We start from the raw sequence: 12,889 nt of genomic DNA, 5'->3' as shown, positions 1-12,889 counted from the left end.
GCTTTCCCTGTTACCGCCTTCGCCTATACTGTCTTCAAACCAGACGATGCCGAGCTTGGTGTCTGATCAACAGTCTCTGAAGTTATACGGATGCTATCTCTCTAAAATTATTCCTCTTGTTATATTGACATGGGTTACTAGAGGTTTTACAGTAACAGCTCTGCTACGAGTAATTCATGCTTGCAGCTACCGTCACACTTTATTCGTTGAAACTATGCGCTCTAGACAAAAACGGAATTCAGCAGTAACTTTACTTTTACTTACATTATCACACTAATTTTTACATGAAATCGGTAGCGCTCCGGGAGGGTATATGAACTTTAGATATTCGTAACAGGTTTGTAACATTTGTCAGGGGTACGCCAACTATGCAGTAGGTGACAATTTTCCTTCGTTGTGATTCAAGTAACCCCTACATGATAGTAATTTGCAGTCATATTGGTAGGTTAGAATGCTAGCGAAGGGGCTGTAGTAGAAGAATTAAGTGCATGAGGAAGTAACTGCGGTGCAGAACAGTCAGAAAACATTACTTTGTTCCTTTTGCATTATGAAAACTGTGTTATGTTCAACTGAAGTTTGAATTACGTATTTCATTTTTAGTTGCGGATGACCAGTGAACCATTGAGCCTGAGCGGATGGCAGTTACATTGCACAGCAGCGGATAAATGTTCTAATGGTGTTGCAGGGGCCCGGAGACTACTGCAATGATTTTGTATCGTGCGGAATCGGCATGGACTGCCGGGGCGGAAAATGTTCCGGTTGCTCTTTGAAGACTCTAGAATGCTATTTCGAGAGTGTTCCCTTGCCAGAAGAGGAATGATGCTGGCATAATAAGGGGACGTCTGAATATTTGCTCAGACGTCCCTACTTTCAACTGACACATACTCGTCTAGTTCTTTTGAAGAAACTTGCATCGTCTTTATATTGTTATCATAATACTATGTAGGGCCTTACGTGCGTTAATATAGACACAAATGAATAATTTTCTCTCTTCTTGTTCTGTCTCTCTATTTTTAGTTTCTTTCACAATAAACTTAATGGCAGCAATCTTGTTATTTTCTATTGTTTTATTTTTCTCCTATTCCTTTTTCCGTCTTCTTTCGACACTTCCTTTCGACTGCCAGCAGTCTACATCTTGTAGCAGCTGTCTCCTCTTGTACTGTTGTTTACTGAACTAACTCACTCTATGCGGCTTCCATGACGGTGCACCTCCTTCTGGTGTCTTGAATTTTCGAGCAAATATATTTTAATGGTCTCACGTCTCTCCTAGTAAGTTTAGTTTTTCTTACATTTTGTGCTTAGGTACTGCGTGAATTCTCAACTATCCTTGTCGCCGCAAGTAGCGCAACAAAAATTCGATTATCACTCGGCAGACAGTGACGCGATGAACGTTGGAGCAAATAAAAGTTCCGAGGCGTCGGTAGTTGCTCTATTACAGTCGTGAACAGCTGGTTAAAAACAGGATTCTAATTACAGAAATACCAAAAGAGAGAAAACTGTAAGACAAGCAACAGTCAAACATTGTGTTTAATGACTCGGTCTGAAGGCTTCAAGCGATGAGAGCCAAGTGGCTGTCCGCGTTGGCTTCTTCTGAATAGTTTTTGTGTGTCCATCCTTCTGACTGGAGATTTGAGGCTCTTCGCCTGCTCACTTATGTAGTAAAATGGAACACCTACAGCTGTCCATACGAAGTTATTTATTATATGGATGTCAGTTTCGGTGCTTCAGTATACCATCTTCAGGCCTTAACTGACACTGAGAGGGTTATCTCCAATCGTATACACGACTCCATCTGTGGCCAACATGTATGAACTGGTTTTCGCTGACTACCTGTAACAACGATGTTGTGTCTCCGACCATCACCCACCAACTCCAACTTCGTAGCTGATGGTTGGTGACACAACATCGTTCCTACAGGTAGTGTGCGAAAGCCAGTTCGTAGATGTTGGCCACAGATGGAATTGTGTATACGATTGGAGTTAGCCCCCTCAGCGTCAATTAAGGCCTGAAGATGGTATACTGAAGCACCGAAACTGGCAGCCATATAATAAATAATATCGTAAGGACGCCTGTAGGTGTTCCATTTTATTACGTCTTCTGAATAGGTTCAACCTATATGGCCTTAGGGTGCAGTATTTCACCCGAAGGTATTGCCTGCTATTTCAGGTGATGGTCCCATCTCCAAATGGCAGTGCGTGACTGAGAGCGCTATTTACGCGCAGAACTCCTTCAGAGGGCGCCCATTGTACCCTCTGTTTGTGGCCCGATGCATTCAGCTCGCAAAAAGGAATATATTCCTGTTGATCGTCTTTGCTGTACTAAACCCGCCAGGATAGCCGAGAGCGCTAACGCGCTGCTTCCTGGACTTGGGTAGGCGCGCCGGCCCCGGATCGATCCGCCCGGCGGATTAATGACGGGGGCCGGTGTGCCAGCCAGCCTGGATGTGGATTTTAGGCGGTTTTCCACATCCTGCTAGGTGAATACCGGGCTGGTCCCCACCTTCCGCCTCAGTTACACGACTCGCCGATATCTGAACACGTTCGCACTATTCCACGAATTACATTAGGTGCAGACAGCTGGGGTATACTAATTCCGTCCCGGGGGGGACGGGGTGGCGGCAGGAAGGGTATCTGGCCACCCCTTCATACTAACCTTGCCAATTCCGTTCCTAACAATGCCGACCCTGCGTCAGTGCGGGACATGGCACCAGTGAAAGAAAGAAAGACCATCTTTGCTGTACTCGTACCTTCGACAACTTTGGAGACGCCATGAATTTTATTTCTGCTCCTTTCACTTGCAGCAATTTAAACTGTCCTTTTATGTTCCTGCAGGAGCATACACATGGAAAGCGCCACATATTTGGAAGCAAAGAGCCAAATATTTATTTCGTCTTTCTTTCTCTAATCAAACGGAAATATAAATAACATCTAATATTTAAGAATAGGTCATACTTGTATTCGTAAGAAAGACCAAGAATGTGTTGAAAAGGCTAAGACGAAAGAAATAGCATTTAGCTCGACGTGAAGCTAGTTTCTTTGAGTATATAATCCACGTCTGCATCCACTACGCTACAGCGAAGACTTGTGATTTTCGTTTTTTGTATTGGCTATCACAGTAGCTCTTGAGTGCTTATACCGTTGATGCGTCATTAACTGACATTTAATTTTTGTGATAAATCTTCAACGTGCCGTTGCCTTCAGAGTGCATAACACCAGACGCTGGATCCTTTGAAGCAGCACACTGCTATGACACGCAAGTCAATATGGCATCTCCAAAGTTGTTGAAGATAGTAGTACATCAAGGACCAACAGCAAAAATATACCCTTCTGTGTGAGAGGAATGCATCAGACAACAATGTGCACCAATTGTGTCTACTTGTCAGCCGCAGTATCTCAGACTGCAGCCTGGCGGGGAATCCAAATCACTGTGTGATGTAAAAACATCTGCCTACTGCTCTGGGATGGAATACGGTATCCCTAACAGGTTTGTGATCTTTATTGTGTGTACCACAACTATACAGGTACTGACAATATGCCTTCATTGTTGAGACCGAGATGATATTAGACATGCTGATGAATCAGAACAAGAGAGGCTGTAGTACAAGAAGAATATAAACAAACACCACTGAAGTATAGGTATATCAGGCAACACTACTTGGTCCCTTTTCCCTCATACAGGAAGTGAGCTGTGTAGCTGAAGTAACATCTAAATATTTTTGTATTTACTTAGGAACGACCAGGAAACCTGCGAACCTGAGAAAATGGCGCCACCTTGAAGAACAGAGGTTAAATATTCTACTGGTGTTTCAGGGACCAGGAGAGAGATGCAGCGATTATGAGAGCTGCGGGGACGGTTTGAGTTGTGCACAAAAGTTATGCGTCGGCTGCTCCCTGGCGACTCTCCAGTGCTTCAGTATCGTTAGTCTTCCCCTGTCAGAAGAGGAATGAATGTGTCACTTAGTAACGAGACGAATACATATTTATCTAAGATATATCTCCATTTAAGTGAGACAGCTTCCACACTCGACATACGGCTCTGAACTCGACCAGTTTGTTGAAGAAACACGACTCACTTTTATGTTGTCATCACAATACTTACATGTATTGATATAGACACAAGTGAGTAAATTTCTCTCTTCTTATTCTGTCTCTTTGTTCTTTTCTTTCACAATAAATACATTATCAGTATTCCTGTTATTTTCTATTGTTTTTATTTTTTTCTCCTATTCCTTTTACCTTATTCTTGTTACACTGTCTTTCAGTTAACAGCATTCTACATTTTGCTGCAAGCTTTTCCTTTACGTTACTGAACTAATTCGCTCTCTGCTCTTTACAAGGCTGCGGAAACACTCTCAAGAATTTCTTGTCACTTCTCTTTCATGAATTAATACTAATAAACGGCTTTTATAGCACATCTGCCTCTTTCCAGGAGAAGCAGACTGATGATAGAGACTTACAGATCTGTAATGGAACTTTCTGTGAACTAAACTTTCCGCCAATTCAGTTGCCTCCTTACTGAAAAAAAAATAAGCGAAGTAATCAAACCGGTTTTGCAATAGAGCACTGAACAGCAGGCAGTGAGTTCCTGTTGCTAACATTTGGACAAGGTTTCTTAAAGAGTTAACTCTGGATCTAAATAATGTACAATTGAAAGAAAACAGCCCTCGGTCATTATTTTTAACGAATTAACCGGGTTTCAACACTGCTAGGAGTGTCTTCCTCAGAATTTATATCAAAGCATGGTCTATAACATGGCCACAGAATTATGACTAAAAACGTATGATACAGAGTGTAAGTACAGAATCGTCGTGAAAGACTGACAGTACTTATATGTCATGTATAAAACAATAAATATGCTAAAAGGGCATTAGTCACAAAGATATATAAGATAAAAAATTGTGATGGCGAGCCACTAAGGGCTGCTCGTTACTTACGCGGTTGCAGTCCGTTTGCGACCTTTGATTTAAATTCCGAGGAAGACACTCCTAGCAGTGTTGAAACCCGAATAATTCATTAGAAATAGTGACCGAGTGCTATTTTCTTTCAATTTTAACTATTCACGGTCTATGAACGTGCAGCCATGTCTTTATATTTGCTTACAGATAACATAGGGCCAAAGGCGTTACGAAACACAAGAATAAATTTTGACTATAAACGGAACAAAATAAATCTGTAACTTCTGTAAACACGTAGACTCACTCGGGAGATTGAAAAAACAACGAAGGTCTCAGTGAATTCTGTAATGGTTTTTCACTGGTAACACAGAGAAAATTACCGTTGAAGAACATGCTGCTCACAGCTGGTCACTGTATTCGGTAAAATGGCTGACGACGATGGGCAAACAATCAGCGGTGCTCTTGCTCAAACGAACACCGCGATATTTGGCTGGTGTTCTTTTGGGAAAGCTGGAGAGTTGGATTCTCGCTCCTTTTGAATTTGAGACATGTGTCGTAATCGTCTCGACCAGTGGTAAGTACAGACGCCAGACTCATGATAGATATCGATGCATTTCGAAGAAAAGAACAGATATAGGACTCACACTTTGCGAAAAGAGGTTCAGTTTCCACTCCGGATGTCAGGAGAATATACAGTGCGCTAAAATTAAAACGGGAAACATTCCGTGGGTGGACGGGGTGGAAGCGACGATTCATCCTCGTACTCACAGAACTCATGGAGGATGCGAGCTGTGTGGTCTGATGCCGTGTTCGCTTGCAACACAGCGTCACCATTGGATAACAAACATTGTACCGTGGGCTGGACCTGATCGTCCAAATTGATACATAATTCTTGGCAGTAATGCGAGCTTTCAGGGTAGTCATGTGACCAATGGAAAATCACCATATTATCGGCCAAATCATCACCGAATCCCAGACACGTTTCACTCTTGGGACGTAAACCCGTCCAGAAGTTAGAAATTGTGTGCAACAAGACCCACCGGACTAAATGACATTCTCCCACTGCTCCTTAGTCGAGGTTTCGGCACAACGTTTTCCTGTTACGTCACTGCTGCGTGGTTTTGGTATTCCAACTCGCCTAGCAATTTCCTGCTTCGCGTTGTCTCGGTGCTGTCAGTGTTCTAGAGTGCGGCATTTAGTTCGGTTGGTTGGTTGGGGGGAGGGAATGAAACAGCGAGATCATTGGTCCCATTGACTTGGGAAACTATGGGGAAGGAAATCGGCCGTGACCTTTCAAAGGAACCATCTTGGCATTTGCCTGAAGCGATTTAGGGAAATCGTGGGAAACCTAAATCAGGATGGCTGGACGCGGGTTTCAACCGTCGTTCTCCCGAAAGCGAGTCCAGTGTGCTGATCACTGCGCTACCTCGCTCGGTATTTAGTTCGGCAGTGACCTTTACAGCTGTCCTCTCCTCGCTTTTGGTCACGATCGGTCAACACATACTTCCGTCGGCGTTGTGACTTACCGGACGATGTTTCTTCGCTTTTCCTGTATGCAGTACAAGTCTTGCATATGATACCACTTGCAATGCCAGACACTTCTGCTCTCTTGGTTACGGAAGCACCCGCCATACGTTCAACAATTCAGAGTGTTTCAAAAGGGACTTCACAACTTTAAAAATTCATATAAATTTATTGAAAGAAGGCGCTGAGCTGGGCTTACTGTTATTTTGTAGGAAAACACATCAAGTTTTGAAACTACCTGGCAGATTAAAACTGTGTGCCGGACCGAGACTCGAACTCGGGACCTTTGCCTTTCGCGGGCAAGTGCTCTACCAACTTTTTTTTTTCTTCAGTTTTGTTTGTTGTGTTTGGTCATCGCGGACGTCACGTGACATCCGTTGAAGTTCGTTTGTTGATCCTTCCACTCAGTTTTTTATCACAGTGTCCAACCAGCTCTCTGACCGAGCACGCTGAGCTACCATGCCGGCACCCCCTGAGTTACCCAAGCACGACTCACGCCCCGTCTTCACAGCTTTACTTCTGCCAGTACCTCGTCTCCTACCTTCCAAACTTTACAGAAGCTCTCCTGCGAACCTTGCAGAACTAGCACTCCTGAAAGAGAGGATATTGCGGAGACATGGCTTAGACGCAGCATATGGGATGTTTCCAGAATGAGATTTTCACTCAGCAGCGGAGTGTGCGCTGATATGAACCTTCGTGGCAGATTAAAACTGCGTGCCGGACCGAGACTCGAACTCGGGACCTTTGCCTTTCGCGGGCAAGTGCTCTCTAACTGAGCTACCCAAGCACGACCCACTGGCAGAAGTAAAGCTGTAAAGACGGGGCGTGAGCTCAGGGCGTGAGCTCAGGGCGTGAGCTCAGTTGGACGCCGCCACGGTAGCTCAGCGTGTTCGGTCAGAGGGTTAGCTACCCTCTGTAATAAAAAAACTGAGTGAACGGATCAACGAACAACCTGAACTGGTGTCATGAGACGTCCGCCCCGAGCATATACAACGAACAAAATGAGATCAACAAAGAATTTTAAAAAAAGTTGGTAGAGCACTTGCCCGCGAAAGGCAAAGGTCGCGAGGTCGAGTCTCGGTCCGGCACACAGTTTTAATCTGCCAGGAAGTTTCATATCAGCACACACTCCGCTGCAGCGTGAAAATCTCATTCTGGAAACATCAAGTTTCTTGTTACTTTAAACTAAATGTTGTATCTGGCTTCCATTCGTTATCCTGCACACATCTCATCGGAAGTCAATTTCTTCCCAAACTCGCTACAGCACTGCAGGTGTAGCTTGCTCAGTGGCGGCATAAATTCTTGCTCTAAGTTCAGACAGGGAAGCCGGCACAAGAGGTACAAACACGATATCCTTTATGAATCCACATAAAAAAAAATCGAGTGGTGCCAGATCTGCGGAATGTGGGGGCATGCACTTGGCGTATCACGGGCATTCCATTGGCCTGGAAAGCAGTCACTGAGAAAATCCTGGTAGTGGGGTGGTGCATCATCTTGCATGAAGTAAACATTTCGTTCCTGGTCATCCTCATTTATGGTTCTATCACGGAAAAAGGGGCCGTACACTTTGTACTTGCTCAATGGGCAAAAAACGTTCAGTTTAGGCTACCATGAACATTTTGCAATGTTTGATGTGGATTTTCACTACTCCAAATCCTACAGTTATGTGTGTTCTTCAAACCATTCTTCAAACCGAAACACACAGCTAGCACGCTCGGGTCCAGTGACCACAATTGACACTTGCAACATATTGAACATTGCACAGCTGCCATTCGCGGTCAAATGCAACAGCGAATCCTGTTGGCTTTGTTAGCATCTGCACTCATGTTCGAGCATGTATTTCTCAAAGTGTTTCCATATTTTTGCCCAACAGCTGTAGATGTTTAGATATAACGTTTGCAATAGTGCGGCTAAAACGTTTTACGAAGAAGTGCGTGCTAATGGCCCCAAGGAATCTGAAGCTGATGCAGAACGATTTTACTGCTGTCAACATATATTTAGCTTAAGGGCCACGATGATAATATACGAGAAATTAAAGGTCATATGGAGGTATGTAGGCAGTCGCTGTATTTTTGAGTGGAACAGGAAAGGAAGTGACTAGCGCAACCTCCACTACGCACCGTTCGGTCGTTTCAGGAGTATGTATGTAGATGAAGAAGTAGGAAAGATATAGACCTATAGCAAGAATGACAGTGGGTGAGGAGAATCTGAAAACTGTAGAAAGTTTCAAGTGCCTGGGATACAGGAAAACGGCAGCAATCACCATGAGATAAGTAAATGGACAAGGCAAGGCGACTGCTTTGAGGGAACTGGGAGAAAATGATACGGAACAAAGAAATCCTTCAGAGAAAGAAGGTGATACACCGAACATATTATATACGAGTTCTTTTGTACGCTGCAGAAACATGGGTTATGAATGACAGGACAAAAGATAAAGAATGAAAAGCAGATTTTGAGGAGTCAGATGGACATAACAAAACTGAAAAAAAAATGAGAAATTGGAAGGGTTGGAGTGATAACATTTGAGTATTCTCTACAAGAGAAGATTGAAGGTTAAAGGTAAAATGATATCAGCATTTGCAGATTAACTCAGTGAAGATGGGTGGCAAGGACAAGTGGCTGGAAGGAGTTGAAGAAAACAACTGGAAAAAGGAGAAGATTTAACCAGAGTAGCAACTGAGAGATGCTGTGAATACCGGAGGAAATGGAGAGATTTCTCTTCAAAGCAGACCCTGCTAGTGAAGGGAGCCGTGCAAGATGATGATGACGATGATGAATGGTGTGTTGTCATATTAGTTTAGGATTTTATACAAAGCACACAGTGTATAGAAGTCTTACCTCGCTACACTCTTGATGAGAGTATCCGTGTTCACCGTAGGAGGCATGACCCATTATTAAGGAATACAAGGAACCAATCAGCGATTGCATGAAGTAGAAAATCGAAAGCATACTTGTATGAAGAAGTTCGTTTCTTTAAGATACAGTTCATTGTTTCGTTTCGCCGACCGAAATGCCCAACTCATTGCCACATTATAGTCGTATTCGGGAGTCGCGAAAGTAAATTTCCATACGTCCATCAAGAGTTAAGTTTCCTGTGGTAACTGTAAACAAATTCAGATAAATCCCATGGTAGTTCGATTGATGAGTCGATTTTCCCCATCCACGTGCAACTGAGCAATAGCTTCTTCTCCGATCAGAATGCCATGGAAGGTAACTTAAACCGTAACCTACCGTATTTTTCTTTCATGTCAACACTTTTTCCCCTTTTTTTAACATAATGAGTGGATCTATTAATTCAGATATGTTGATCTCTGCAAGTTGTAACATCCCTATTTGTCTGCCGCTAAATATGGTGTGGATTACATACTGTTCAAAGTATAAACAGTACATTCTAAAGCTTCTAAAGTAGATCAAATGCACTTTGGACAGCTGGTTAACCATTTCTGCTCTTCAAAATACTATTATTAATATTTGACTTCCACAATTTTACCCTTGTACAGAGACTTTGATCCATGGCTTATCAGATATTGAAATACGTGGCAAAAATATCGTTAGAGGTACCACTACCACTTCATAGCGAAGGCGATACCATAACACTTACTACCAAGTAAGTATGTAGGATCAAAATTTATAGGGTGAAGGCAAGCAAGTGAACACGAAAACTAAATGTATGCCAGGCCTCAAATTACCAGAAATGATCACTCCACGAAGAGATGAGCAGTTGGCCTATATGTTCGCTCTATCGCTCTAGAGAAATCCTTTTGATTTTTATCAGTAGAGTCAATTAAAAGAATTAGTCTGTGAAAATGACACGGAGATATTTCCAACGTTACCTGTAACTTGTGGGCAGTTTGGAGATATTTAAAAGCGTAACGCAATTTATGTCCTCATGAGTTAATGTGTGACTCTGTGCAGAGGCAAGAGGCTAACTTGGTCATTTGAGTTTGGGTTCACGACTTGTGGAAGAGTCCCATTAGGTGACGACTGCAAACAGAAAATATGCAACCTTACAGTATTGTATCAGTAACAACTCCAGATGAAACGTTTCCCGACATTTGTTCCTTTATTTTCGTCTAAGGAAACAGATCCTGAAATTTGTCCAATTTTGTAAAATTTTTGTTTAACTACAATGCTATAAATTCCTCGGAGAAACTTATATGATCATGTTGTATGTATGCGTCGTGTTTCGCCTCTGTGTCTGCCGTATAATTATCAGAGTTTATTTTGTGATAACGCAGTAGGTTCATGACTACCTACGAAGCTGCTGTTAATTCACGGAAAATTAGTGGCACAAACTTCGTGTCTGTAGCTCTTAGCGCGAAATCCTACTTCACTCTTTCGATAGCACAAGAAGTGTACATCTCTCGACAAAGTCGCTAGGAATTTGTCCCGTCTGTCTTGAGACTAATTAAGCCTGCAGCATTTGCACAATGAGGGGTAGCGTGCTGGGGTGGAATAGAACAAGCAACAGGAAAAAATTGGGAATATAGCACAGCAGCGAAACTCACTGTCACAATAAAAGACTTAGTCACCCTTGCGTGGAATGTTTGTGAGCAAAATTATTGATCACTGTTCTTTCTCTATGTAGAAACTTAGATGCTCTTTGTTGATGAGTCTCTCTTAGGTAATTAATAAGTGACTCGCATATTACATAACAGTGCAGTACGTTTTTCAATTAGTGCTCCTACAACACTAGTGTTCCTACAACACTAAACTACCAGTATGAAGTTGTTTGGCATTATCAGCATCAGTTTTTTCTTCGTGGCATACAGATTTCGTATCTGATTTTATTATTTTCAGTTTCTGAAGAAAATTAAGGATACCCTCAATCTGAAGGTTGGTTTTAACACCGTAGTGCTTCACTAAGGTCAGGTGAATTGGAGATGATAGGTCCTTTCAGTCTTCTGGAATTTGTATTGACTTACTCAGCGAGTTATAGAGAGACGTACTGCTTCACGTCGTCTCCGAAACAGGGCACAACGTAACATTTTCAACATTAATAAAACATTTCCGCATGTGAAATAAGTGATAAGTGATGCGAAAAATATTTTGAGCATATTATACACTTTTTAAAGGGTTGGTATTTACTTTCCTATTCTTACACGTCTACTCGTAAGCCACTTCTCAGGTCTTGATTTTAGAAACATGTGAAACAGCTCTTATTTGAACAAGTGAATTTAGTTACAGGAATACATATAAATGCGAGCTGTAAGGAATGAATAGTAATGAATGTTAACGTTACTTCATACTTAATTATCAATTGTCCATTTATGTCTGCAATGAAGCATCTGGTAGAAGAGGCTTTCCAGGATATTGAAGAATCTGAACACCGTAGTTCGGAGTGTACCGAATAACAGGAGAGGTAACAGTGTAGCAGAGGTTTCAAGAGGTCTATGATATAGATCCTCCTTTGATACCAGCTATATGGAAGCTCTATGCCTGAATATCGGGACATTGCTTGGAGAAAACGAGTCGTGCTTGTGAGGTTTGTCAACGGAGACTACACTATTAGAACACCCTGCTTGAAAGCAACGAAAGAGAATTCTACTTTCCATCCTGGATGTTATAAAATCACTGTTATGTAACCAGGTGAACATTTCCCGTACATACTCCTATATTCGTCAGTTCGTACCGTCACCCTTTACTGATGTATACATATCTTCGTCTGTCTTTTTAATACGTAACTGTCGTAGTAAACACGAGCGAGAACAACGTGCCATACTTGTCAAAGCTTCAAAGTAACATTTCTGTTGCAGTGGCAGACGTACACAAACTTAAAACACGTAATACATTGAACAGAACATTGTTCTAACCGGGTTCATTTGACACCGTCCAGTTTACAGTAAGCTGTTCAGAGATATACTGACAAACTGTCTCCAGTGTTCAGCTGCTCGCAACTATCGGTATGTGCTGGAATCACGGTGCTTTACTGTGTCTTTTGTCGATATTAAAATTATCATCGTACATGTATTCCACCTCGTACTCTCTAAAACGGTCATGCTTACGTCAAGTCAAAACTAAAAAATAAAAATTTTCACTTAATGAGATGTAAAATTTCTACAAACTTGACGCGGTTGTAACTGTCATGTGATAAAACACATGTAATTTAAGACTGTCTGGGAGCTTATTTGCACCCTATAAACCACTTTATTTCATCGAATACTCGGCCAAATTTCCGTAAAAATTTCATGTTACTTAATACCGTTTTTAGGGTTCTGTACCTCAATCGATACTAGCAGATCCCTTACAGGATCACTTTTTTTCTCCTTTCGTCTGTCTGTCCGTCCGACTGTTAATAACCCTTTTCCTCAGGAACAAGCAGTCGTATCAAGTCCAAGTTAACGTCACACAATAAAGTCTACAGTCCTTTGATGATGTAAGGAACGGAAGCTTCTAAGTCAAAGCTATAAAAAGATACGGCCATTTATTGAGACTCGGAAACTCATCAAAACCTATAGGGTACTTTCGGTT

General features: G+C 42.2%; 1 protein-coding gene across 4 annotated transcripts in view; it reads left to right on the top strand.

The window, feature by feature from the left end:
* The window catches only part of LOC126480816 (neuroparsin-A), a 153,461-nt gene that overhangs the window by 122,105 nt on the left and 18,467 nt on the right, over nt 1-12,889 (top strand). The window contains exon 5 of one of the 4 annotated variants that reach the window (XM_050104147.1): nt 3,810-4,196. The exons of 2 other annotated variants lie outside the window; for them this stretch is intronic. In XM_050104147.1, coding sequence (XP_049960104.1) covers nt 3,810-3,947 — 138 coding nt within the window. In that variant the 3' untranslated portion in view covers nt 3,948-4,196. Of the gene's footprint in view, nt 1-685; nt 1,048-3,809; nt 4,197-12,889 lie in introns of those variants that run through there. One more of the 4 variants, XM_050104148.1, reaches the window with a different exon arrangement.

This window comes from Schistocerca serialis, chromosome 5, assembly GCF_023864345.2.
Source record: "Schistocerca serialis cubense isolate TAMUIC-IGC-003099 chromosome 5, iqSchSeri2.2, whole genome shotgun sequence".
In the NCBI taxonomy this organism is placed as follows: Eukaryota; Metazoa; Arthropoda; class Insecta; order Orthoptera; family Acrididae; genus Schistocerca; species Schistocerca serialis.
This window is presented reverse-complemented; position numbering and strand designations above follow the sequence as displayed.